Below are 27530 nucleotides of genomic sequence, written 5' to 3' on the forward strand. Positions count from 1 at the left end.
TTGTTTCCAAGGACATTGGGCATATTCTCAGCTGGATTTTCTTTTTTTCCCCCACAATTTATCAAACATGATATTTAAATATATTTTATAGATTAATCGCGATTCAAAATGTGAGATTAATTAGTTAATTTTTTTTAATCTATTGACAGCCCTAGAAAAGACAGATCATCGCATTCTGTCATCAACAGCAATTTGTTAAATAGCGTCCGGCTCATCTGCCTTTTATGAGCAGCTGCATCTCCTCCACATCCCTGCTACCTCTTTCAAAGAAGTGAGTGTATGAGGTAAATTAGGAGTCAAATGGGGGGGAAAGTAAAAGGAGTAAAAAGAGATAAAAGGGCATGCATGTTAAAGACATTTCACAATGATGGGGAGGTGCTCTCTGTCTCCCTGCTTTCTTTTCTTCTTTAAAGATGCAGCCTCATTGACGGGAGTGTCCAAAGATAGCCAGGATGTAGAGGAAGATGTTCACGATGTCAGTGTAGAGGAGGACGGCAGCAAAGATGTACTCCTCTGGACTCAGGGCCATCTTCTTGTTGCCCAAGAGAAGCTGAGTGTCAACAGCCAAAAACTGCAGAGAGGAAGGAGGATGGAATCAGTCATTGCAATAGGTGTAGAAACCTTGGCTTTAAAATGAGGGACATAAAAGTTGTGTATATCTGCAATTATTTTAGATGCTGTAGTAACATATACCAAATATATCCATGTATTGTCATAATCTATGACCATTATACACAATCAAAAGCGACAGGACGAAAGTACCCTCATTATACAGTGTTATTCAAGATAACATTGTCACACAGTCCAGAGAATCTACAGAGTGGACGTGCCAAGGTTTTAAGAAAGGCGTAACACAACTACAACACTTTCTGCACCGTCATCCAGATACTATTAGTGGCACAGAACAGCATTAACAAAGACAGGCACATTTTGAGCGGGCCGTATCATAAGTGAACTAGGCTAAAACCAAGCATATAACTGGACAGTGGATGGTCACTGTGTGAAATAGAGGATGTTTTTTTAAACTGTTGTTGAACAGACTTTAAAAGATATTTTCAATGGAAAGTATAGCTAAAAAGTAGCTTGATTTCTGCTTTACTCTCCTAACATTCTGTCGATGTTATTATCTCTTATTGAGCAGATTAAACTTCTTCAAACTGATGATACATTATAAGTGTGATGTCGTATGACGTACGCAGGTGAAGAGCAGAGCCCCCAGTGAGGAATAGACGATGTGCAGGATCCTGTGGCGGATGAAGAAGCAGAGGATGCCGAAGAGCACCACCACGATCAGGCACACAAACAGCACACCATAACAGGAAGTGAAGTCATACTTGCTCTGTGGGAAAGAATAACAGAGGAAAATGTGCTCAGAAAAGACCAAGGAAAGTAAGGTATTGTAAAATATGAGCTATGATAAAACCAATAAGAGAAATCTGGATTACCCAAAGAAATGTTTTTCAAATGCAGCCTTAATAATTCATAAGAATCTAAGCTAGTGGTTTGAATACTTGTGAGTGTGATTGACTGGTCTGAGCATATCACTGTGAATAACTAATCAGAAGGATTTCTCACTGCTTCCCGTTTAACTCAAGTGACAAAGAACCAGGTTGTGATGTTTGGATCAGTGTAGACATTTAAAATATATTTATTCCAGTGGCAGTCTGTGTGTACTGACCTGTAGCGAGAACAGGACCACAGTAAAGCAGACCACTGCAGTGATGCCCACAGCCATGATGACAGTCTCTGTGTCGTAGAAGCTGGCGATCATACCCACCATGTAGGAGAGGCTCAGGGTCAGGAGGGACTGCAAGACACAGGAAGGAATGCAAATGAACACAACTCAAGATACACTTTCAATGAGTGAGATTATGTGCCAGAGTATACTGGATTAGAAAATAGTTGACATGATTACAATTATTATATTATAATATTATTTATGTACGAAGAGTACAATTTTTTCGGCTCTCCAGGAAGACAGTCTATTCCAGTGTTTACCAAAAAGTTACAAATATGTGTTTAAAACTGAGGGTTCCCTTTCTCACTTAGAAAAAAAAAACTGCAGGAGCAATACACAGGAACTAGAAACCATTGGAAGGTCCACAGGGACCTCAGTCTTAAGTAAGCCAAGGGAAATGTTTTTTACCAAAAATGTTCTGCTCGGGGGGGAAAGTATTTTCCAAAAAAATACAAGACGTTTAGGGCTAGGGCTTGCAGCTCTGAACATTTCTGATAATTCAAGTTCTCCAGTACTTTACTTCATTCACCACTCTTAAAAATCTGCAGCTGCATTTAGAGTTAAATTTGCAGAAGATAGGGGAGTACAGATGAGCCAACCTCTAAGTCCAGGCCTTAATGAGAATTTATACTGAAGAGGAAATCAGCAGGAATTGGAAAGAGTGTTATTGTTAGTATAGTCTTCTCCTTTACTGCCCCCTGCTGGAATGGTGTGAAGTTCTTACCAGTGCAATCAAGTTCCAGGGGTGCTTGCGGCGGAACTCTCCACAGCAACTGAGGACGATTATTAACACAAAGAAGATTGCGTAGGACACATACGCAATCATCGGATTCTGTTGCACAAAGGTCTTGGCTTCATCGACAAAGGTGCACACGGCAACAAATGAAAAAGTGACCATCAGCTGCACTGTGAGAACCATGAAGACCTGATGGGAGAAAGAAATTAGGCATATTTTAGAGTTGTAAAGTATATTTTGTTGGTATTTTGTAGTAACATCACATCACATATGGTATTTAGTCTTATATTAGATCCATTTAATCTCCTAGAAAAAGGAAGGTAAAGGACCTACCTTTCTGATGAAGGCCTGTCGGATGGTCTTATCTTCAAAGCCAGAGTTGGTGAACATCTCGTTGTCGTAGTAAGATGGAGCTACATCACCACGGTTACCAGGGCTGCCAGCAGGTACTGGTGAACAGTAACATGACAACAATTAGAGGTTAAAAAATAAAATAATCAACTGTTAAAACTTGGCTAAACAAGTGGATGGTTTTTCAGCACACTCCACAGGTGGTATTGATCATCTCATTAATTACTTAGTCAAATGTCATAAGTGTGATCTGAAGTGAAGCCAGATATTTTTTATTGTTGCCTGTGACAGCAACGCTATTTTTATATAATTGTGCTTTTAATGTGCAGATCAATCAATCAACAAACAGCTTTATAGAGCAAAGCGATGCAGTTATGTTTGAGCCCATTGAGGTTTATGTCCAATAAACTGAAAGTTGGTATATCAGGTATAGCTCCACAATTTGTCCATGACAAACTTTATGACTTGTGGCGTATTCATGTATCAAGTAACAAAGATTGGTTGACCTTATATATGGTAAAATTCTACTCATCAATGCCTCAAACCTTTAGTTGAACTACTCACCAGTTGGGTCTCCGGGAAAGCCTGGCTGTGGGGCTCCTTGCTGGTAAGGCCCCTTAGGGTAGAGTCCCTGTGGGTAGGGCATCTGAGGACAAGGCATCTGAGGGTAAGGACCTGGGGCAAAACCTGGGCCTGCCTGAGCGAAGCCTGGTTTCCCGTAGCCAGCTGCTGGTGGGTAAGGTTCCCCTGTGGCCTGGCTGTAGCTGGGAGGTGGCATGCTGAAACCTGGCTGAGGGGGTCCGTACACATTGTTATGAAGAGGGTTGGTCTCACCCATACCAGGGTATCCACTCTTGTCCTTGGACATGGTGTGAAGTAAGGCTCACTCTACAGTAAGAAAAATCTGTGAAAACAAGAGAAATATAATTATTCTTCAAAAGCAACATCCACAATAAACAACCATTTGACAAGTAAAGGGGATTTGTATCTGTATATATATCATCAATGCATAGTCTAAGAGGGAAGTCGACAAAGGAAAGGACAGCACAACATCTAGGCCAAACTGACAAAGACCCAAACGCTGCATCTGCCTGATACATATGTATATCTTTGTTTTTGAACGGGAAAATAAATCCACCCAACCGTTAATTCAGCGTGGACAATCGACTTCTTTAATTGCCTGAGTACAACCCAACTAGACCTCAGTGGCCTTTTGATAAGTTTATATTGACAAAACCTTTTGGACCAATAGTCACTACATAAAGTTAAAAACTTTCCTTTGGAATAAAACAAAAACATCCTTTGGTACATCAAAGAAAAAAACCTTCAGTTGGAACATCAAAGTACAAAGCCTTCCTTTGGAATAAAATAAAAAACCTTACTTTGAAACAAAGAACTATAAAACAAGAAAACTGGGAAAGGGAACATTTGTTGGCTTTTGTGGATTTCATGTGGATGTGCATTCTTCAGTGCACGTTATGAAAGGCAAGCTTTCACCGACCAATTAAAAAAATGAACTAAGAGAGGCAACGTTTATTTTTGACTGAAACATCTTTTACACAAATAGCCACTACAACACCAGTGATAGGCAGGCCCTCAGGGGATGATATGCAACAAGCTGTCATCCAGGCGTTGAAGACCTTACAGGTGGATCAGGAAGTGGCAGCAGAGAGTAGAATAACAAGAGGTATCATTTAGACAATGGTTTAATAAGTTAATGGAAATGCATAAAAGCAACAGTAATATGATGATAATCACTGTGATTAGGAAATAATAGAATGCGCTGACAAAATGAATGATTATGAAAGAGTTGTTTTGATGAGCATCATGTAGCTGTGACATCTATCATGTGAGAGATGCACATTTCTTAAATTACAACAACTGAGAATGAGGAAATGAGCTTAATGAAGACACACAGACATTTAGTGCATTTACACTATATTTGTGTGGCCATGCCTGATGGTTGATACCAGGTATTTACACTTTTCCTAAGGCTTAACCTGATCAATTTAATTATTGTCACAGGGCTGCATCTTCATTATCAATTAATTTGCTAATATATTCTATCAATCATTTATACTATGCAGATAGGCCTTAAATTTGTCTTTTACAAACTTGCATTAACAGCTGATGATCAACCAAACTGCCAATTGCTGCACAGCTCCGGTTTTGTCTCGGCACCGATTGAGTGACCACCGGAAACTACAGTTCAAGTACCAGCGTTAGCTTTTAGCTAAAACTTCTGACTTTTTCCACTAAGGTAACATAAATTGTTAAAAAAATAAGATGATAAGATACTGCCACTTACTAAACAGATATATTTCAGCAGTTACTATGAACATTTCTGCCTCTTCTGTCTCACTGTGTTGAGATATCTATGTTTTACCTATATCCTATGAATAATATCAGCTGCATAGTATATATAATCAATAATGCATAATACAAAGTATAAACTGTCACTGTAGCCTGTGTACACTGAAACAACATGTATATGATAGTTGGTTCTTCAAACACACTGTGTGCCAGAAAGGTGGAAACAGGAACTTAATTCCCAGACCATACTTTGAATAAGCTTATAGCTGCAACTGTAGCACACGAACATGTGTCAACCCGATAATAAAATACAGTTTGGGTAATGTTGTGATTATATCAAATGTCTTTTGCTTGCACGCTCATATTCGCTGCTTTAACACACACACAAACAGGATGTGGAATGAACTTATGGGAGCTGAAGTATCGCTCAACAGGGCAGAGGCCTGCGTTATCTAGGCAACTGTCAAACTGCTATTGCTTGCATAGATGAGTGGTGTCCGTTAAAGGTTTCCCTCCACTAGCAGGTATTTTCAAATGCTTCATATCTACACAGAAAAGACGTTGTTGAACTTTCATTCCGGGGTTTGCATGTAGGTAGTGTTGCCACATCTCAAACACCCATTGGAGGACTCAAACCTTCCCACCTCTGAGGTGCACGTCTTCTATTGGACTAAAACCTTTCCTCATGCCAGGTGTACGTCTTCAATTGGACTCAAACCACCCTCATGCCAAATGTACTTCTCCCATCTCAGGCCACACCCAGTTTCTCTCTATATAATGTGTTGTAATTTGTCACTCTGGGCTTCTTCAGACATGATCCAGAGAACCTGGTGACGTGTCCGGCAGAACCCCAGACACTCTCTGTAAGTATTGTTCTTATACAATAAATGTAGTACTGTGAAACTTTTGAACATGGAACTTGTCTTAATTATTAACCTTTCCCATTTGAACCTCGAATTCACGAACACGACGCTGTCCGGTCCAGACGGGACCGGGCTCGATAACTGTTACCGCGTTTTCTCAAGTTCATCTTAGATAGGTGATGCTACGGAGCTGAGTTTTGAAAACTGCATCACCTAAGATTTCTTTGTCATTTTAAATGGATGTGAATCAGCTACAGTCTTTGATTTGTAGCTCAAGATAAATTAAAGACAACTAACCTGAAAATGTGCTCATGTTTATCCACCTGTTTTCCTGACCTGACTCAGCGACTTCACTTCCTACTTCACCCTGAGCTGTGGCAGAAGGGAGGCGGGCAAGAGGAAGCAACGGTTGGCGCCAACAGTTTCTAACGTGCAAACGCACCACAGCAGCAGAATAAGAGACTAATATATATTTATTTAAAGTTGTAAAAGTTACTAGTTACAGATAAAAACTGTAACTGCAGCTTATAGAGAATTAATTATTGCTTCCAAATGCGTTATAAACAGATATGGATCTAAGTCAGTATGTCATTCATTTTTACTGCTGGAAACCTAATGAAGAAAATATAAAAAGGATGTTTTTTCTGAGTTGAAAGGATCATCGACTTGTTCTTTCAGCTTTTACTTTCCGTTTAATTTATTTTGGAGCCATTAAATCTTCTATGTTAAAGTTTGCTTATGACATGTACGGAATTATCCACCACAATTTAAACCTGACTAGTACAGGATTTTGAAAATGTTATCTTCATTAAAGAGAGAAAAGAAGAAGAACAGAGAACACTTAGGTTTAATTAATGCAGTCTAACACCACAGTTCTCCATTGTGAAAGAAGCGATTATTCATCTGTATGATTGCTATGGAGGCTGTAGTTTGTGGAGTGGTTGACTGGTTGGTTGACTTAATTCACGACTCGTGTTTGACTGCATTAGTTTGACCTGGGTGTTCCTAATAACATGACAACTGAGAAATAAAGACTTTAATTTAGACATGGGTTATTTGTACCTGACATCTTATGCAAGAGTGCAGATACTCCTGAATCAACTAAAGTATATATTATTTCCAATTTATAGATGCTCTGATTAAGTCTTCTAATAATAACCATCAAAAGCACAGCCCTCAAAAGAGCTCTGGATGTTATATATCATTTCTCTGATGTGCACTTTCCTGTTCACCAACACAAAGTTAACACCTTGACATTGCATCTGCTGTGATGAAAGTCCAATAGCTGTGTTAAGGAATGTGGTTCAATTTTGATTTAATGCAAATATACAATGCAAACAGACCTACAAAGCCCAAAACTTACTTTTATCTATACACATCAATTCACTAAGGGGTTGTATATACACACATACACGTTAGTTAGATACAAACACAAGATTTAAAAAAAAGAAAAGTCTAACAGGGCTGTCAAACAACAGTGTCTCTGTAATACCTGTACAGTGTGCATCATCAGCACATGCAAACGGGAGGAAAGAGTCATGCAATTGGTGAAAATTCCAAACAGAAGTTACAGAATTAAAAATCTTCATGTTAAATAAATCATTCAAGTTGTGTGTGTTTGTGTGTAGGAGTCGTTTGGCTTCCAGTGCATATTGATTCCTTTAGCCTGCTGCACTTTGTATGTTCTGCAACCAGAATGCTATGGTTCCACAATAAACTAAAGCACAGTCACATTTTAGTGTTTTGTTTTTCCTTAACACCACTTATAGCTACTTCAAAGCAACCCTGCCATCTATTTCAAGCTTAATAAATAGAAAAGATATAAATACCATTTCCTACAAGCTCGGTGTCCATCGACTTCATATTAGCTGTTTTAGAATATCAGAAGCGCTGAAACCTGGATTAGCTTGGTATAAAAGTGGCCAGACATTCCAGCACTTCAAAATTTCACATTTGCAAGGAGAAAAAATAAATATATAACACCAAAATGTCACTTCACACTGATGAACAGACAAGAGGGAGTTTGTGAGAACAGGAAAGAATATAAGTGAACATCTCAGCTTCGAAAGTAGAGTTTTCCTTCCTTTTGAAAAGATAATAACATAATTTACTTCCTTAATGTTAATCTATGTTCATGTTTGTCGGATACATCCAACACCGATCTTCGTTCTAAGCCATTGTCAAGTTTTAAGTAACTATAATGGGTCAGCAAACTTCTGAGACCGGCTCACACGTTTCCCTAAAAGCAGCACATCCATATTAATCGCCCCAGAATGCCTTTCAGTGGCAGGGGCAGAGTGGCATCACATACAGTAATACACGCAACTATTTACAGCCGTGAAAAGCAAGCTAGAGATATTCCTCTGGTCTGGTTAGAGAATCGTAACAGAGCTTTAGTTGTGTTTCCAGTGTTGCCATGCAGAGTTACTTTACACCAGCAGTTTCGAAAAGGGAGAGATACTTTTGGGGAAACAGACAGATTGAATGAAGAGGTATTTCTAGCACTGATTTCCACTCTTCAGGCAAAAACGTTTCGCACTGGTATTGAAGGTTACAGACGCCTTCCCCACTCTCTCTCTCCACCCTGTTTTATCTCTGTTTAATGCCGAGCACTCACAGGATAACAAGTATTCTGCTGTGGTGAAGGGGTTGTGTGGGACTGACATAGACACTATGTTGTGTTAGTGAAAGCAGTTAGTTGGAGCAAGCAATGATCTCTAACTTGAGGAAAAGACAGATCATCGCATTCTGTCATCAACGGCAATTTGATAAATAGCGTCCTGCTCATCTGCCTTTTATGAGCAGCTGCATCTCCTCCACAGCCCTGCTACCTCTTTCAAAGAAGTGAGTGTATGAGGGAAATTAGGAGTCAAATGGGGGGAAAAGTAAAAGGAGTCAGAGATAAAAGGGCATGTTAAAGACATTTCACAATGATGGGGAGGTGCTCTCTGTCTCCCTGCTTTCTTTTCTTCTTTTAAGGCTCATTCACGGGAGCGTCCCACTATAGCCAGGATGTAGAGGAAGATGTTGATGATGTCAGTGTAGAGGTTGAGGGCAGCAAAGATGTACTCCTCTGGACTCAGGGCCATCTTCTTGTTGCCCAGGAGAAGCTGAGTGTCAACAGCCAAAAACTGCAGAGAGGAAGGAGGATGGAATCAGTCATTTCAATAGGTTTAGAAACCTTGAATCTAAAATGAGGGACATAAAAGTTCTGTATATCTGCAATTATTTTAGATGCTGTAGTAACATATACCAAATATATCCAGGTATTGTCATAATCTATGAACCGTTTAACACAATCAAAAGCGACACGACAAAAGTACCCTCATTATACAGTGTTATTCAAGATAACATTGTCACACAGTGCAGCACCCAGAGAATCTACAGAGTGGAAGTGCCAAGGTTTGAAGAAAGGCGTAACACAACTACAACCACACTTTCTGCACTGAAAAATGATTTTAAACGATATAGACGACATATTTTATATGATATAAATGATCAAATATGCATCCTATACTTTGTATTCCCCTTCTGTTGTCCTGAAGTTTTAATTTTCCCAATTTTCCAGATTTTCCCAATCACACAATTAAATGTCCCCCTTTGCCCATCCACTACAGCCACAGCAGATAGACTGAGAGAGCAAGAGAGGGTTGGGGGGGCTATGAAGACATCATCATTTACCCCCAAACCCCTACATTGAACGGGTTACATACTACAACAAGTGGAGAAAGCAGAATCGGGGGCTGACCGCTGCTCAGAGATGCGTGTCCCATTTGAACAGCCAGGCGCCTGCACGCTTGAGAATGGCGCTGCGCAGCGCCATTTTTTTGCCATCTGAACTTTTAGCTACTTTCAATGGAAAGTAGCTAAAAAGTAGCTGATTGTTGCTTTACTCTTCTAACATTCTGTCGATGTTATTATCCCTTATTGAGCAGATTGAACTTCTCCAAACTGATGACACATTATAAGTGTGATACGTACGCAGGTGAAGAGCAGAGCCCCCAGTGAGGAATAGACAATGTGCAGGATCCTGTGGCGGATGAAGATGCAGAGGATGGAGAAGAGCAGCAGCACGATCAGGCACACAAACAGCACACCCCGACAGGAAGTGAAGTCATACTTGCTCTGTGGGAAAGAACAACAGAGGAAAACTGGCTCAGAAAAGACCAAGGAAAGTAAAGCATTGTAAAATATGAGCCATGATAAAACCAATAAGAGAAATCTGGATTACCAAAAGAAATGTTCTTCAAATGCAGCCTTAACAATTCATAAGAATCTAATCTAGTAGTTTGAATACTTGTGAGTGTGATTGACTGGTCTGAGCATATCACTGTGAATAACTAATCAGAAGGATTTCTAACTCCTGCTTCCCGTTTAACTCAAGTGACAAAGAACCAGGCTGTGATGTTTGGATCAGTGTAGACATTTAAAATATATTTATTCCAGTGGCAGTCTGTGTGTACTGACCTGTAGAGAGAACAGGACCACAGTAAAGCAGACCACTGCAGTGATGCCCACAGCCATGATGACAGTCTCTGTGTCGTAGAAGCTGGCGATCATACCCACCATGTAGGAGAGGCTCAGGGTCAGGATGGACTGCAAGACACAGGAAGGAATGCAAATGAACACGACTCAATATACACTTTCAATGTGTAAGATCATGTGCCAGAGAATATTGGATCAGAAAGTAGTTGACATGATTACAATTATTATATTATAATATTATTTATGTACGAAGAGTACAATTTTTTGTCTCTCCAGGAAGACAGTCTATTCCAGTGTTTACCAAAAAAGTTACAAATATGTGTTTAAAACTGAGGGTTCCCTTTCTCACTTAGATAAAAACTGTCCCCCCCCCCCCATGGCTCTTGAATAGTGCTCCTGCTTAAATGTTATATGCAACTAGCACTGATTAGTAATATCTCAACTGCTGCATATCTTTCATCATATTTTATTGGGTGTCATAGCTACTTGTCTCTTTAAAAATGCTTGCAGTACATTATACATGCCTGAGACTTGATGCCCACCTGAGGAGAAAATTACTTCTCTTTACAGGACGTAGGTGAGACAAAGATCTACTTGGCTGAGGTGCAAACTGTTGTCACAGCTCTGAACCTCAAGTATGGCGTAATTACAAGAAATGACCCACTCAAGTTAGTAGTCTATGCAGCACACGTAACTCTGTTGATGCAATTCTATTTAAGTCATTCATCATCTGTCTTAATGGCAGTTTTGGTTTTACACTAACATGCCAATCTTAAACCCCCTGTCTTTACAGATTCATGGTTGAGTGCCACTACAGCAAAGATGGTGACACTCAGCAGTCACTGGCCATTGTTGGTTACATGGTCAAGACCCCATTGTCCACGTTGCCATCAACAGTCATTGCCTTTGGCTTGTATAGTGTTCAGTTAAGAGTTGCAACAGGTCGGTATTCATTTGTTACAAAACCAAATGCAATTATCTTTGCTGGACTGCAGTAAAAGTTTGATTGCCCGTCCTAACAGATAGTGTGTAGTCGAGTTACTTGCCCCCTTACAACCAACTCTTGCGCCTGCTCCTTGGCAAACCGGTGTATCTTGAACTGCGCCTGAATACTCCATTACCAAAGGCCGTAATTCTTGTCAACTACTGTCTAGCGTACCCTTTCTAAGTAAGTATGACTGAGCCCACTGCATTTTATAGTCTTCTCCTTTACTGCCCCCTGCTGGAATGGTGTGAAGTTCTTACCAGTGCAATCAAGTTCCAGGGGTGCTTGCGGCGGAACTCTCCACAGCAACTGAGGACGATTAATGACACAAAGAAGATTGCATAGGACACATAGTATGTCCACGGATTCTGTCGCACAAAGGTCTTGGCTTCATCGACAAAGGTGAACACGGCAACAAAAGAAAAAGTGACTGACAGCTGCACCGTGAGAACCATGAAGACCTGATGGGAGAAAGAAATCAGGCACATTTTAGAGATAGAAAGTATATTTTGTTGGTATTTGTAGTAACATCACATCACATATGGTATTTAGTCTTATATTAGATCCATTTAATCTCCAAGAATAAGGAAGGTAAAGGACCTACCTTTCTGATGAAGGCCTGTCGGATGGTCTTATCTTCAAAGCCAGAGTTGGTGAACTCCTCGTTGTCGTAGTAAGATGGAGGAACATCTCCATGGTAACCAGGGCTGCCAGCAGGTACTGGTGAACAGTTACATGACAACAATTAGAGGTTAAAAATTGAAATAATCAACTGTTAAAAACTTGATTAATGATTAATACCACACTCCACGTGTGGTATTCATCATCTCATTAATTACTTAGTCAGATGTGTTAAGTGTGATCTAAAGTGAAGCCAGATATTTATATTGTTGCCTGTGACAGCAACACTATTTTCATATAAATGTGCATTTAATGTGCAGATCAATCAATCAACAAACAGCTTCCAGGTGGGAACTGAGACAGCTTTATAGAGCAAAGCGATGCAGTTATGTTTGAGCCCATTGAGGTTTATGTCCAATAAACTGAAAGTCGGTATATCAGGCATAGCTCCTCAAACTTTATGACTTGTGGCGTATTCATGTATCAAATAACAAAGATTGGTTGACCTTATGTGGTAAAATTCTACTCATTAATGCCTCAAACCTTTAGTTGAACTACTCACCATTGGGGTCGCCGGGAAAGCCTGGCTGTGGGGCTCCTTGCTGGTAAGGCCCCTCAGGGTAGGGTCCCTGTGGGTAGGGCATCTGAGGATAAGGCATCTGAGGGTAAGGACCTGGGGCAAAACCTGGGCCTGCCTGAGCGAAGCCTGGCTGCCCGTAGCCAGCTGCTGGTGGGTAAGGTCCCCCTGGGGCCTGGGTGTAGTTGGGAGGGGGCATGCCGAAACCTGGCTGAGGGGGTCCGTACACATTGTTATGAAGAGGGTTGGTCTCACCCATACCAGGGTATCCACTCTTGTCCTTGGACATGGTGTGGGGTAAGGCTCACTCTACAGTCAGAAAAATCTGTGAAAACAAGAGAAATATAATTAACAATTAAAGAAGATTTGATTTTCTGCTCATTCATTTATTAATAATTTAGTATTAATTCATTGATTAAACATTTCAGCTCCAATGTCTATTTTAATTAGCAAGGCGAGGTAGGTATTTGGTAGCTTCAATGAATCAGCCCCTGAAGGTTTTAGGTGACTCCTCTAAGAATCATTTTTAAATTACTGTGTTATTCTCAAATTTATATGACAATAACATTATTATGAATTAACCTGATGTGAGTAGAAACCAAAACAAGAAATCACAGAAGACAATCACTCCAGTATAAAACTGTCAGTTGAAGAAATGCACTTAGCTGGAAAGAAACATGGAGCCGGGACGGTGCAAGAGAAACAAGGAGACCAACGGACCAGTACAGACAGTGTTACCATGGACGCAGGTGGTGTCTTGGTAACCAAATGTATTATTAATCTGCTTTGTTTCAGAATGAGACCTGACATACTAGCCATTAACGATGTGTCCCTCCCCACACTAGGCCCTAGTATAACCCAGGTTAACAGGTTTCTGTGCTATTTTCATTACAATCTACATAATGCTAACAATGCAGCTAATCACAGAATGCAAAATTAAACAGAAACCTCTAAGCAACAGATGTCAGAATCAGAAGGTTTTTTAGTGTTTTCTATACTATTTGGGAAGGTTTAATATGAAGGGTTAGTCCAGTCCCCAGAGGAAAACAAGTTGAGCAGGAAGGCAGCCAGACACTATTCCCCTAATTGCTGAATTCAAGAGAAGAGCTGGAGTTGGCTTCGGACTGACTCTTCAGACATGCAAACACACTCCGTCCTCAAAATGCTTCTTTCCAGACACTGCCACTGTTTGTCATATTAAACTCTATCCCTCTCCTCCCACACTGAATTACACACGGTGAGCATTATGCAACACACGTCAGATATCAGCATGTGTCCTCATGATCCCTGACTGATAATCACGGGGACGGTGCAGGAAGAGACTGCAGAAAAAACATGGCGCACGCTTGGCTCTACTTGATAATGACAGTCTCCATTAAGATCATAACAGATTACAACAATTGTCTGAAATCCTTCCTGGCTTTCCGGACAGCAACAGTGGTTGTGTAAGCGAGGGGGGTTGTTCTAAAGGCTTTTTATTTGCTTGTGTCCCACAAGATGTCTGTTAAGTGAACAAAGTTGAGCCCAAGCGTCCTTAAAAGATAATGTGATATGCAACGTGGAGCATGTGATCCACACCCTGTCCAATGTCCATGTAAAGCATTTAAAATACTAAATCAGGAGTTGAAAGAATCTGCCATTCATGTTAGGCCTGGTCAACTGGGCTGAAACCACATGAATTGCTATCACACAGACACACACAAAATAAATAAACTTCTCCATATCTGAAACTAATATTTTTTTGTTTTTCATGATTTGATTAATTGTCTAGCCTTAAGTCCAAGGTGATCACATCAGAGTGTTTGTTTTACACAACAATTGACTGCTAATCATGGTCAATTAATGATAAGAAAATACAAACAAAAGCAACATGGTTTAAATGCAATGAATGATAGATAGTTTATATGATGATTTCACTGATCCATGTAGCTTTAAGTACTAAAGAAAGAAGCTGGTTTAATGAAACCAGGGGCTGAAATAAAAGTAAAAGTAAAAAAGGTTTAGGCTCATCGGTGAAAGGCATTACAAGTTACTGTCCTCTCTGTCACCCATTCATTTCTCAAGTGCACAGGGTCAATTCCACCGCCACAATAGTTTCACTTCCATGTCTGAGAAGCTGTGAGATTGTTTGTACAGCTTTACAGAATTACGTGGGAGATTTCAAATCCTCTTGGGAGAGACGCCAGACACTGTGGAATAAAGAAAGTGACACTATCTCTGGCTTCTGCTGATAGCTATCACTGGGAGAATTAGGTTAAAGGGAGGGATTCAGTTGGCTGGCCAGAGAGCCGCGTTAACACAATCAGGCTAGCACAAAACCAACATGCTATGCGCATGCCTGAACAACACCAGGAAACGGTGACAAAAAAGAACTACCACACAATACAGAGGGGCCTACACAGAGGTCAACATGTCACCATATGTGGCGCCAAAACAATCAGCATGTGATAAGTTGTGTTCTTTGATGGAGGATGTATGAAGAATCCCACTTGTTTCAAAGATGGAGTTTTCAACTGTCTCTAAAAGCAGCAACACAGTTTTGCAACCTGTAGGGAGAACTGTTCCCGTAGGTTGCTACTCTCACACACAGACACACACACACACACACACCCACAAACAAACAAACACTGCAGTAAACACAGAACCAATAATATAAATCCAAACTCCATAAAGCACTTAGAGGGTAATAACAAAATCTAGTGTCTTGATTTAAATTCGACCACCAGGCAGCTAAAATCCTTGGCTGTGTGGCTGTCAGCCTATCTACACTCCAATGCAGCAATGTGGCTGGATATTGTCATCATGCCACCCCGTGTCAGCAGCATCTCTGGCTGTGTCAACCTGCAGCCGCCTCACCTTGGGACAGATGGCTGCACTTTGTGTAAAGTACGACAAAAACACGGCTGCCACAGTGAATGATATGAAGAAAAAACACATTCGGGTACAGTGAGTTCTCATTGTTATTTTGTGTGTCCTTCTCTCCTCCCATGTGACAACAATATACTGCCGTAGCGAAGCCATAGCTCTAACAAATCTATTTTATCATGAGCTCAGAGCTGAAATCGCGTAATCCCTATGTCAAAGCAGTTGGCAAAATAGCTCATCTTCACTGTATGGTTCTTGTCAGCATTCTCACTTCACACACTCACACCCATTTGATTCCATTTTCAGGAAAATCCTGGACTTCTGTATCTATATTATAAGGAGATAAAATTAATCTGCTCCGGCTGGGAGCTGTTGTGAGGAACACAGAGGCTGTTTGTCTGAGATAATACAAGACATGATTGGGTATCTGGCCTTAGCTTCACTCAACACGTTTTAAAAAAGAGAACTAAACTTTCGACCTGTAAATAGGAACCATTTATGGAAGAGTTAGTTAAGACAATAGTGGATCTCGACTATAAACAGCAAAGGACAGTTCTGGACTAGTGAAGACAGTTTATATTTGGGGATGTGTTGATTATTCCTGGGGATGGCCTTACACCAGGCTAGCATTAACAAATACAAATTTAAAATAGACATATTTCAAAGGAAATGTCATGATAATGGCTAAAATATATCAATTGAACTTTTGTTATATTGCTCTTGATAAGAAATGATTTTGCGATATTTATTGTTACCTCTGCCAATCAGTGTTTGTTTGTTGGTGAGAAGAATTTCACAAAAAACAACTGAACTTTTTTCCATGGGTCCCGGAGAAACCAAATCAATTCAAATCAGGGGGCGGATCTGTTTTTTGTATTTTTTAAACTTACTTAAGTTCTGGTTCTTTAGTGGCAACATAGGGTGTCTTTCAACTCTTTCCCTTAATTTCTCCTCAGAAAACAATCCCATGGATAATAAAGAACGATAAGGCTTGTGCAGGGGACTGATATTTATGAGTGTGTGCAGTTTGGTGTGGATCCAAATGAAAATCCAGACCCAGCGAGTTTAAGTGTGGTGGTATGGGGACTGTTGGGCCTTTGCGGAGTTACATGCTCTACTGAGTGCCTTTAAAATTGTTGTTTAATCCTCAAGACCTAACTTTGAGTCAATAACACTTTTTTCAACCATCAGGCAAAGACCGGAGACATATCATCCTCAGCATGGTGATTATCCCTTTCATATCTGAGGGCCACAGGCAAGGGCCCTCGTTAAACAAATATTGCAAATCAATGACTACAACTGCTGCATGTACCGTTTATTAAACATTAATTATCAGTACAGATGGATCACACTGTGGATGAGAAGGCAATCCGGGCCTCCATGACAGGAGCTATATTCGTTGCTTGTGCAGAACACGAAACCAAAACAGAAACTCGATCCCGTTATAAACACCGAGCCCCGCTGTCACGTTGGACCTGCAGCGGGCAGCTCCATCTCTAGGCCTCGGCGGGACAGGTGGTGGGGGGGTGCGACACCGCAATCTTCTGCTCCATCAAACTCACACAACACCACCGCCATTGCTGCAGAACATGGATCAACCCGACATCGATCGGGACCTGGATGCCCAGAAGCAGCTCGCTGGCTCGCCATGATGCTTCCACTGAGCTTTCACTGGGTTTTCCTTCAGGACGCTGAGCTTCTCTCGCTTCTCTCCCCCAGCTGTCATCTCCCCATCAGAGCCTCACTCGTTCACTGACGTGTTTACACATTGAGAGGTTTCACAGTTTTCTCATCGCTGTCTGTCCCGCTCATGTGAGGTGAGGGCTGGAGACAGATGCAGATGCTGGACGTCCGCGGCTAGCCCAGTTAGCTTCAGCTAGCCGCGCTGCTAGCACATCCAACGCAATAACAACAACAGTTTTCCCACTAACACAAACATCCCTGATATATTCTGTGTAGACTCGTTCACTCTCACCTTTAACGTGTTTATTGGAGAGTCGCTGTCGTCACACACCGTCTCCTCCTCCTCCTCCGGCTGATCTGAAAGCGAACGTAACGGGGACGACGGAGACGATGGGGCCTCTGACGTCACCGCACGACGTGGCCACGTGACGTGTGGGAACCTCCGGAGGTCACATGACCCAATTTATTTAGGTAATGACTCTGGATTTTCTTGAATAACGGTGACATGTGAGAGTTACACACGCAGTCACTTTTCGGGTGAAACACAACAAGGGGAAGTTCCACACAGACCAGTATCACACGGTACATACCAGTTCACACGGTACATACCAGTTCACATGGTACATACCAGTTCACATGGTACATACCAGTTCCAGTCATGTGGTATGTTATCATGGGTGTAAAGTACATTACCTCGGTGGTGTAATCATCAAAACTCATCTGTATAACTTCACTTGAAACCCATTACATCATCCTGTCAGTAGCTCCAGCTAAAACCTCTTCAGAATTGCTGTTAGTCTTTGAATTCCTTTAAGCATGACACAAATAAAATGTATCATCATTATTATTAAATAGTAACGTATCCTCTAAACTCTTCTTTTAGTCTGGCTGATAATCTTGTTATTGCCAATCAATATTTGACTATATCTATGTCTTTTTTTTAACTTTAGCTCCTTTGACAGTTGTTGTTTTTTAAGTATTCTTCTATGTCTTTTACTCTTTTTGTCTCTTTTTACATCATAAAATAAACAAAATTTACTTTGTTGTTCCGTTATATGTTTTTTGTATGTGAAACAGTGCCCATCTGAGGACACAAGATACATTCCTTAAAGTACATTCTGACAATTAAGTGTAATCTTATCTTATCTAAAGCATTTGGCTGTTGTTTTCAATGTGCTGTATAAATATATCTATCCAGTATCTCCTGTAAAGAACAATGATTACAGACACTTTTTGAAAAATAATTACAGCAAAACGTTGTATTTTCTTCCTTCCTCTCAAAGGAATCATCTCCCAATACTTCAGATTGACAAAACTGTTTCTGAAGAAGCTGAACTGGCTCCATGTTGACAAACCACATGAGTAAAAAGCTGCTTACACATTGTTGCATCAGTATTAACACTCAGTGCAGAGCTGCAGCAGGAGTACCATTGTTTTAGTAGTAGCATAGTAGATACATACTTTTTTCTTTAATATATATATATATATATATATATATATATATATATATACACACACATGGTCTCATGTGTATATATACACACCATGTGTGTATATATACACATGGTTTCTTTTACAGTCAGGTAGACCAGGCAATATTTCAACTGATACTGTGTTAAAGTTGTGCTTGTTCATTTGTATCAATGAAATCATCAGAAGACACTCATGGAAATTATTCCCTCAGGGTCTTATAAGAAAAGCTGCTGGGTCAAACAATTTATAAAATGACTGGAATTTGCATAATTCAAATTTACTCCTGGTACAGTTTGATAAATGTAGCATGAAGTCACAGTGGATTGTACAAATATGTATTCACTGTCACAGACAGAGAATGAAAATCCATGCTTCCATGGTTACACGCACAGTACACAAGATGTGTTTGACCTAATAACAGTTTCTCCTTACAACATTTCTTCCAGTTTACCTCACGCCTCTATCATCCTATTACAAGACAGACTGTGTTGTGTGTTTAGACACGTGCCCCCCAGGTTCTATGTGACCACTGACACGACAGCAGTCACTTTTTGGAAGGACGACTTCGAAGCAGATTGTCCAGCTCAGTCTTATTGATCGTACCATAGGCCTGGGAATAACTACCAAGCTTGGCTCGAGGGTCACCGGCAGCTGCCACGTTACAGTGAGTCTGGAATACTTTCTTGCTGAACCGAGCGGGGGGACGAGCCTCATGAACCTGAGGGTTGGAGCGTTGGTTCTGCATGGGAATAAAAAGAAAGTTAGAATTTTTATAACAGCCATTCCATGTAAATGTTCCATTTTAAAATAAATATCTTTAAAATCTATATTTCATGCATGCAAATAGCCTGAAACTGCATCCTGACATTGAGTCATATTTTACTTGTCCTAAGGTGCAGAGAACTGACCAGACGTGCCGATGTGACTGATAGCCCGGAGGTCAAAGGTGACTCATCCTTACGCACCAGCAGGTTGTTCTGCGTTTGGTTGAGCGTCAAGGAGAAGGAACGATTATGAGCCACAGGGGCTGAGCGACCACGCTGGAGAATCTGGTCCATGGACTAAAGAAGATGGAGAAGAGACAGCGTGAGGTTCAAAGTGAGTCACGGGGGAGCCAAGGATCAAAATTAAAAAGGGTGTAAAAATAACAATAGCCAAGATTTCATCACAGCAATATAACACAAATATGAACATAGAGGGAACAGCTGTCTGGTGCTTACTGCGTTAGCGCCCTCTGTTGGTGATGCTGTTGAACTCTCATTACTGGTCTGTCCCAAAGGTTTCCTACTGGCTGCAGTGGAGTGCTGGTACTGCGGAGGAGCAGCCGGACTCCTAACATAACCATCTGAATGCGGAGAAGAAGAGGTTTGAGCTTTCAACATGAGAAAATTACAGATTTATGTCAAGACCATGCAGCTGCACTGGTCTGCATTGACACCTGAGCAACCTTGTTAAATACAAAGCTGCATAACTTCCAAAATGCTATATTTATATATTTTACAGTTAAAATTAAAACAAAAAGAGCTCTGCAGTTTGACACCAAGCCATGTGTGGAACCTATGGAAATACAGACTTACTTGGGGCATGTGTGATGGGATTATATGTTGGTTTCCCTAAGGCTGGGCTTGATAATGGACTCTCCTCCGCAGCCGGCTGGGTGGATACATTCACCGGTTCGGGTTTGGCAACGGCCGCTTCCGAAGGCACTTGTTTTTCTTCATCAGACTTTTCATGCGGTGGTTTCCTCTCATTGTCGCCATGACCATCTCCATTCACTGCCACCGGGGCCTTCTCCACTTTATCATTCACACCGGGCCTCTCCCTGCTACTGACACACTCTCTGTCCTTCGGCTGGATCAGTCTCAACATCCCCTGATTGGTTCTCCTCTCCACCATCATCTGCAGATAGAGACGAAGAAAACACAGAATCAGCGGGAACATACAACTGACTAATGAGTTTTATCGCAGTAAACCTAACGTTATGTGATCTACTGTGTTAAAATCAGTTAAATCTTAATACTTCCTGATCATTATCATGATGATCATTATTGACTCATGTCCTACCTCATAAAGTTTGTTGCGGTACTGACCCACAGATAATTGTACGCCATCGTCCACTGGCAGCACTACATCGTAGTAAAAAGCTGGCTCCTTCGTTGGATTATGGAACCTCAGGGACAGAAAACAGTTAATGATTAATAAAAGCACGTAATGGTAATACAAGTGACATAGTCCTGATACAAAACAGGCAAAATTCTTAAATAACAAATCAGAGATTAGAATAAAAGACATCTCTACAATACTCTGGAAAACCTGACCACAGTTACTGGTCCATGAATCAGTCTGAATGCGTGCTCCTTGGTACCTGGCTACATATGGGTGTTGGAGCGCTTGCTCTGCAGTCAGTCGCTTGTCTGGGTTGAAAACTAACAAACCCCTCAGCAGGTCCAGAGCATCAGGAGGTGCAGACGGCTGGAGAAGATCCTCTAGAGAAACCTGTGGTCTGGCAAAGAAAGGAGAAGTGTGATTTACATAGAAAAGATCTAAATAAAAAAGCAATTTACAATATACAAACACAACATCTTATGCAAAGATCTGAAAAACAGCAAAGCATGCAAGAACAGGATTTGACCCTTCATGCCATCTCAAATATCTCTTATACAACAAATAACAAATGTATCCTTTGCAACAATATGGCCTTTTTAAGCTGCCCTTGCTTTGTTTATGATTTTGCTTTGTCACTGTTACGTCACTGCATCTCTGCACTGATCTGTTCCTGCACCGTGAGCATGTAATGAGCCCCAGCACCTCCCCAGTGGAGGGGAAGTCATCTGTTATAGTCACTCCTCCTTTAATTCCGTCACTCCTCCTTTAATTCCCCTTGCAACAGGAGTGACAAGGTCAGAAAGAGGCCAAGCATGAACTGTACACAGTCTGCATTCATGTATGAATAAAAAAATTTAATAGAAATGCAATATCTGTGTTGGTTACTTACAGTAGATGAGCAGATTAACACAACCTTATAAACAAAAACATATGCTATGTACAGTAAAACATGAACTACACAATATAAATTTATATTTTCTTACTTCAGTAACATTCTCTGAATGACAGAGGATCCATATTCAGACTTGATTGCGAGAACATCTGAAAAATAAAAAAGTTGATAATTAATCTAAAGTAAAAGGAAACTGTTAATCATTTCAATTAATTTAACTTTGAGGTTCACCTTCTGGGCTTGGGTGGGGTATGGCAATCATGATCTTCTCTATCTGGTTGATGGTGGATGTCCCAGGAAACAGGGCTTTTCCCAGCAGCATCTCTCCCAGAATACAGCCGAGGCTCCACATGTCCACACCTTTAGTGTACCTTTGGACGAGACGTACTCCTGTTACAGCCTCCAAACAAGCACTGTGTTCCTGGAATCATGATGCCACGCTGAAGATGTGGTTACTGTCAGCAGATGCTCAGAACATTCGATACCTTGTGGACCCCAGCAGGATCTCAGGGGCTCTGTACCACCGCGTCGCCACGTACTCCGTCAGCGCAGGATTCCCACTGTCCTCCTGGATCTGGTTGAGTGATCTGGCCAGGCCGAAATCACACAGCTTGACCACACAGTCAGTGTCCAGCAGCACGTTGGACGGCTGTGTGGGAAACACAGGCAAGAGAAACAATCTTCACAAGGACAATAATAGTTCGATTTTCACATATCAATCCAAAGGTCATTTAAGCAAGGTAGAAAAACCGAAGTTATACAAGGAGTGAAAAGAATAAGAGACATTTTTGGGGTGCCATGTAACAATCGTTGTATAACATGTATATAGATTATAAATGTATTTACATAAAGACTGTACCTACACTGTAACACTGTAACATTTTCTTGAATTTGTGTCTGTATGTACAAAATACATGATTTATTTTAAATAGTTTCCTCCACCACAGACTTTTTTTGTGTGACTGTATGTCTGTTTGTTTGGGTTCATTGGGTGGATCCAGGGATAGGCACATGTTGGGAACTGATATTTATGAGTGTGAGCAATTTGGTGCAGTCTGATTGAATTTAACTGGTGGTTAATATGTAGTATTCCTAAATAGTATATTTGAGAGAGGCAGTAGCAAACCTTTTGGTCTCGGTGGATAACGTTTCCTGAATGCAGGTATTTAACTCCCTTGAAGAGCTGGTACATCACATAACGTTTATGGATGTCCTTCAGGAGGTTGCCTTTCTTAATCACTGCATGCAGGTCAGAATCTGGATCAGAGCAGAGAGCACATGTGATTGTCAATATGGTGGCCACAGCAATATCACCACATGATTGGAGTGCAAGTAATCACACACTCAGAGCCACCCAGGAAACAAGATGTTAGAGTGAAACAGTGGAGGTCTGTGCTGTGACGCTGGTGCACGCTCATGGATTAAGCTGCAGGGAGGGGGAGGCAAATGTGTGGACTCAGCAGTAAGAGGGCGCAGGCGGCCGAGGGAAGCAAGAGGCACACACACACACCTCTGCATTTTTTCAGTGCCAAGTAAAACTGAAGCACCACTGCAGCCCTCACCATCAGCGCCAATTAGTTGTGTGTCAAAACTGAGCAGCTCCGCATGCCGAGCAATAATACTCACCCATATATTCAAAAATTAGATAAATGTCTTTGTCGTTTTGCGCTCGGATGACATTTAGAAGTTTGACAATGTTGGGATGATCACCAAACTCCTGCATAAAGAAAAGAGAGTTTAAGCCAGGGAAACAACAGAGAAGGTACTGTGCACTGTGGCTACTGTTTGACCTATAATAACTGGCAGGTATTGGCTCAGGGTCGGGTGAATAACAGGGACAGATTCAACAGAGGTTAGATAACAGTCGCTCCAAAACCCAAAGCTGGAGTTTCACTGGAAGATGACGGCGGCAGATTACGGGGCAGTGGCACACGTATGTAGGTCAGCAGATAAAGAGTGAGACAGGAATATGTAACCCAAGAAAGTAAAAGCACAGTGAGTTTCTGTGACCTGTGTCTAATAGCTGTCTGCAAAGCAAGGCTCATTAGGGATAATAACAAAGCTGAAGCCGAATGAAAAAACTGTTTTTTTTTAATTTTCGATACTGACGCAGCAGCGAGCAAAAGCAGCAAAAGCCTTACACATCACATGTGAATCTTGATGAATGTTTTAATTGATACAATTTTTATGGCCGAAGATTTCAACGAATGGACTTTGGCCTTTTTTGCCTATTTTTCTATTCATTCTTTTTTTTTTCTTTTCTATTTACTTATTAACAACATGATGAAACCCTCAAGAATGAATAGCTGTGCTGTGTCCTAGGAGGAAGGCCATGGTCCGACTGCTGCAGGAGTAATAAGTACAGCAATTAACATATAAATACTGTAATGAATAATAGGAGTATAAAGAGCATTTCCTAGTAGCTATGTGGGCTTTTTCTTTGTAATTAATTTGAAGGTTTTATGGCAAATTACTGATGGAGCTCATTCACTGACAATTCCTGATTGTCATGAGAAGTTTGTCTCTCATACTTTGTACAGTTAAAACATGCAGAATAAATTATGGAGAAGGTAGAGAGTGGGAATGATATTATTAATCAGTCAGTCTTAAACTAAGGAAATTATCAGATTTGTATCATTACCTGAAGGAACATGATTTCTCTGAATGTCCGCTGCAAAACAAAAAGAACACATCAGTCATATTAGGAATATTAAAAACAACCTGCAGCAATGAACTCTGCAGACCAAACGCTTCTGTTCCATGTAATCATTAAGCAACCACCTCTTTTTATTGAGGCAGGTGAGTACGCTTATTCATACAAGGTGGCTGTACAGTAAATACGATCAAAGTTTATAGATAACAATAATATTAGTTGGTCTTGTAGATCAGCGAGTACACACCTGGGCATCAGTCCTGTTTCTGAAGGCATCAAAGATCTTTTTCACAGCCACGATCTCTCCGCTCTGTCTGTCGACTGCCTTCCATACGATGCCATAGGCCTGAGACAGACACAAAATACTAATGAACAACATGAGGTCACTTGTTCACCCTGCAGGAGGGCATGCGCTTATATTCCGAAGATCTCGAAGGTACCTCTTAACACATTGGTATTTTTAGTTTATTATCAGGAATATTTTGGCTTTATTTCTGGATAATGGGAGAAAGTGGAAACACGTCATCCATCTTAACAAGTTCTGTACCAAGTTTAACAAACAGCAGGATGTAAACCAGGCAAACCTAACTAAGGTCATAAGAGCAGTGTATGTTTGTTATTTCAAATAATCTGTGAGGCCTTTTTGACATGGATATATATATTTATATATATAAATATATACTGTTTGAAAAGAATCTTAGGATGTGACCTCTGTGCGTTGTCTATAGTGAAAGGAGACAGTGGGAAGTCAAGCATCAGAGCATCAGAGAATACTGTTATTGTAACGACACAAGGAGAATTCTGTCATCAGGGGCAGTGGGTCCGATTTAAAGAAACACTGGTTCCTCTCTGTCAACACAACAGAGAGGAGAAACGGGCTAGAAACAAAACAACAGAACAATTTAAAAGCAATCGTCTCCTGTGAAGCCACTTTATGACGTTCTACAGTCGTTTGGCACCAAGCATCGCTGCAGAGGATGCAACCGCCCCATCTGTCAACTGTGAACAGGTCGAACAGCTGTGTAACCTGAGTCACGGTAGCCCTCAGGTACGCCTGGTGAGCCAATATGACCTGTCTACGTGGCAGCAGCTCCCACCTGCATGTTTAGAAACCCCAGCTCCAATTTGTATGGTCTCTGTGGATGAGGAGAGGCTGTGGAAAGAAAAACCAGGCTGTTTTTAGCCATGCACGCTGTGATTGTGCTGGGAGAGAGGAAAACAAAAGAGGTTGGGGACTCTGAAGGGAGCAAGTGTCCTCACACACACACGTCAGCTGATCTGCAGAGAGAAGAGTTTGTCCTGCCAGAGTAAATAAACCCCTTTGCTTGCAACACTGGTTTTAACTGCGGACCTTAAGTCTGGAGTATGTCAGGAATTTATTTTTGAGGCTGTAGCACAGCAGAGGTCTGAGCATGACTGCGCAGGTAGAAATGTAAAGTGTGAAGCTAAATGTGGGGTTTGCAACAGTTGATGTAAGCCTGAAAACTGAAATGTAACCGAGATTGATTGACAACTTTAAAAAACAACATGTTTTGTGCATGTATGAGAGAGATATTCATTTTGTTAAGTTATGAATCATTTAGATCAGTGACATTCAATATTCAACGTTTTAAGTAGTTATACATTTCACTCACCCCCTTCCCAAGTCTCTTCTTGATGTCATACTTCTGAGAAATGTGCTCCTCCAGCTCAGACACGTTTGCTGATTCATATTTTTTACTCATTTTTCCAGCAGGTCCTACTTGTCCTCATGCAGAAGTCTCCACCATTCTCTCTGATTCTACTGACAGGCTCTATATAGGGATCGACAGACTTTGACTGTCACACGACTGGTTTGGTCAATCAGAGTGGAGTCAGGAAGCAGCAGGTTAGTTTCCCACCTCCGTCTCCCTGGTGGAATGTGTCCAGACTGAGATGTCAGTTTGGAGTCTTTCTCTCTGTTATGAGTCCAGCTGAGATGTGAGTTTGGAGTCTTCCTCCCTGAGATGTAAGTTTGGAGTCTTCCTCTCTGTACAGCTGAGATGTAAGTTTGGAGTGTTCCTCTCTAAGATGCAAGTTTGGAGTCTTCCTCTCTGTTATGAGTCCAGCTGAAATGTGAGTTTGGAGTCTTCCTCTCTGTCCAGCTGAGATATAAGTTTGGAGTCTTCTTCTTTAAGATGCAAGTTTGGAGTCTTCCTCTCTGTCCAGCTGAGATGCAAGTTTGGAGTCTTCCTCTCTGTCCAGCTGAGATGCAAGTTTGGAGTATTCCTCTCTGAGATGTAAGTTTGGAGTCTTCCTCTCTGTACAGCTGAGATGTAAGTTTGGAGTCTTCCTCTCTAAGATGCAAGTTTGGAGTCTTCCTCTCTGTGATGAGTCCAGCTGAAATGTGAGTTTGGAGTCTTCCTCTCTGTCCAGCTGAGATGCAAGTTTGGAGTCTTCCTCTCTGTTATGAGTCCAGCTGTGATGTAAGTTTGGAGTCTTCCTCACTGAGATGTGAGTTTGGAGTCTTCCTCTCTGTCCAGCTGAGATGTAAGTTTGGAGTCTTCGTCGCTGCTGCTGACAAACAAACCCACCACCCGAGGAGTTTTGTCCTTTTCTGTCGTCTTGGTAACGAATACGCTTGCTGCCTGCCTCTTAAAGGAGCCGCAGGACAAACGCAGGCGGAAGTTATGGAGGTTACCACGGTTCTGTGAGTTCCTGGATGACAGTCAGTGTCAGTGGATGGAGGGGGTTTCTTCTCCCTATCTTTATTCAAGAGGAGCAGACTTATGGATTTCTCCTCGCACTCACATTGGTTCTTTGGTCATGTGAAATGTCTGCTCTCTAATCTCTCCTCTTTTTTTTGTGCAGGTTAAAAGTCTGTCAAAAGTCCCCAACCTAATAGATTGCCATGTATAGTGATTCAAAAATCTGAATGTGAAATCCACAAGTCCTGCTCTCAAACTGAAAACCTACGCTCTTGAATAAAGATATGGAAAGAAACTCCAGAGCAGAAACCAATATGGCTCCGCTATATCCAGAACTAAAGGAGTAGGCGCCAGGGCAGTTATCAAACCTTCCAACCCAATAGAGATAGGAGGTCTGTCTGGAAACCAAATCCTCCATGGCCACTGAGAGCCCCACCAGGAGGACGCTGTGATTTGACACTCTTACCATGTAAAGTGTGGGTATTATGTTCTGGATTTGAGGGAAATCATTAAGATTACCCCT

At 41.2% G+C, this 27530-nt stretch overlaps 3 protein-coding genes across 4 annotated transcripts; all 3 read right to left on the reverse strand.

Moving 5' to 3' along the window:
- Positions 1-421: 421 nt before the first annotated feature.
- LOC133026325 (protein lifeguard 1-like) lies at positions 422-3693 on the reverse strand. Its single transcript, XM_061093204.1, has 6 exons — positions 3390-3693; positions 2808-2923; positions 2463-2663; positions 1679-1807; positions 1196-1339; positions 422-571 (listed from the first exon to the last, which is right to left on the reverse strand). The coding sequence occupies exons 1-6, from the start codon at positions 3691-3693 to the stop codon at positions 422-424; spliced, it is 1044 nt and encodes a 347-aa protein (XP_060949187.1).
- A 3606-nt stretch (positions 3694-7299) lies between these two features.
- grinaa (glutamate receptor, ionotropic, N-methyl D-aspartate-associated protein 1a (glutamate binding)) lies at positions 7300-17601 on the reverse strand. Its single transcript, XM_061092468.1, has 7 exons — positions 17510-17601; positions 12655-12994; positions 12076-12191; positions 11732-11932; positions 10469-10597; positions 9983-10126; positions 7300-9132 (listed from the first exon to the last, which is right to left on the reverse strand). The coding sequence occupies exons 2-7, from the start codon at positions 12956-12958 to the stop codon at positions 8983-8985; spliced, it is 1044 nt and encodes a 347-aa protein (XP_060948451.1). The 5' UTR covers positions 12959-12994; positions 17510-17601; the 3' UTR covers positions 7300-8982.
- Positions 17602-18447: 846 nt separating this feature from the next.
- Positions 18448-26885, reverse strand: mapk15 (mitogen-activated protein kinase 15). Of its 2 annotated transcripts, XM_061092718.1 has the most exons (15): positions 25976-26038; positions 25439-25494; positions 24589-24687; positions 24330-24359; positions 23315-23405; positions 22815-22945; positions 22174-22337; positions 21920-22059; positions 21780-21837; positions 21056-21193; positions 20755-20860; positions 20268-20589; positions 19911-20035; positions 19599-19751; positions 18448-19429 (listed from the first exon to the last, which is right to left on the reverse strand). In XM_061092718.1, the coding sequence occupies exons 2-15, from the start codon at positions 25442-25444 to the stop codon at positions 19235-19237; spliced, it is 1758 nt and encodes a 585-aa protein (XP_060948701.1). In that variant the 5' UTR covers positions 25445-25494; positions 25976-26038; the 3' UTR covers positions 18448-19234. The 2 variants fall into 2 exon arrangements, with proteins under 2 accessions (XP_060948701.1, XP_060948700.1); XM_061092717.1 differs by lacking the exon at positions 25439-25494 and having other exon boundaries at positions 25976-26885.
- Positions 26886-27530: the final 645 nt, after the last annotated feature.

The sequence above is a fragment of the Limanda limanda genome, chromosome 19 (genome assembly GCF_963576545.1).
Source record: "Limanda limanda chromosome 19, fLimLim1.1, whole genome shotgun sequence".
In the NCBI taxonomy this organism is placed as follows: Eukaryota; Metazoa; Chordata; class Actinopteri; order Pleuronectiformes; family Pleuronectidae; genus Limanda; species Limanda limanda.

Coding starts and splice junctions, on each gene's coding strand:
- LOC133026325 (XM_061093204.1), bottom strand. CDS start 3,693: ATGTCCAAGGACAAGAGTGGATACCCTGGTATGGGTGAGACCAACCCT. Junction 1,808..2,462: donor CCTGGAACTTGATTGCACTG/GTAAGAACTTCA, acceptor TGTGTCTTGCAG/TCCCTCCTGACCCTGAGCCT. Junction 572..1,195: donor GGGCTCTGCTCTTCACCTGC/GTACGTCATACG, acceptor TCCTCTCTGCAG/TTTTTGGCTGTTGACACTCA.
- mapk15 (XM_061092717.1), bottom strand. CDS start 26,065: ATGAGTAAAAAATATGAATCAGCAAACGTGTCTGAGCTGGAGGAGCAC. Junction 22,338..22,814: donor TTATCCACCGAGACCAAAAG/GTTTGCTACTGC, acceptor TTTCCCACACAG/CCGTCCAACGTGCTGCTGGA. Junction 19,430..19,598: donor CAGTCACATCGGCACGTCTG/GTCAGTTCTCTG, acceptor ATTCCCATGCAG/AACCAACGCTCCAACCCTCA.
- grinaa (XM_061092468.1), bottom strand. CDS start 12,958: ATGTCCAAGGACAAGAGTGGATACCCTGGTATGGGTGAGACCAACCCT. Junction 11,933..12,075: donor GACAGGCCTTCATCAGAAAG/GTAGGTCCTTTA, acceptor TTCTCCCATCAG/GTCTTCATGGTTCTCACGGT. Junction 9,133..9,982: donor GGGCTCTGCTCTTCACCTGC/GTACGTATCACA, acceptor TCCTCTCTGCAG/TTTTTGGCTGTTGACACTCA.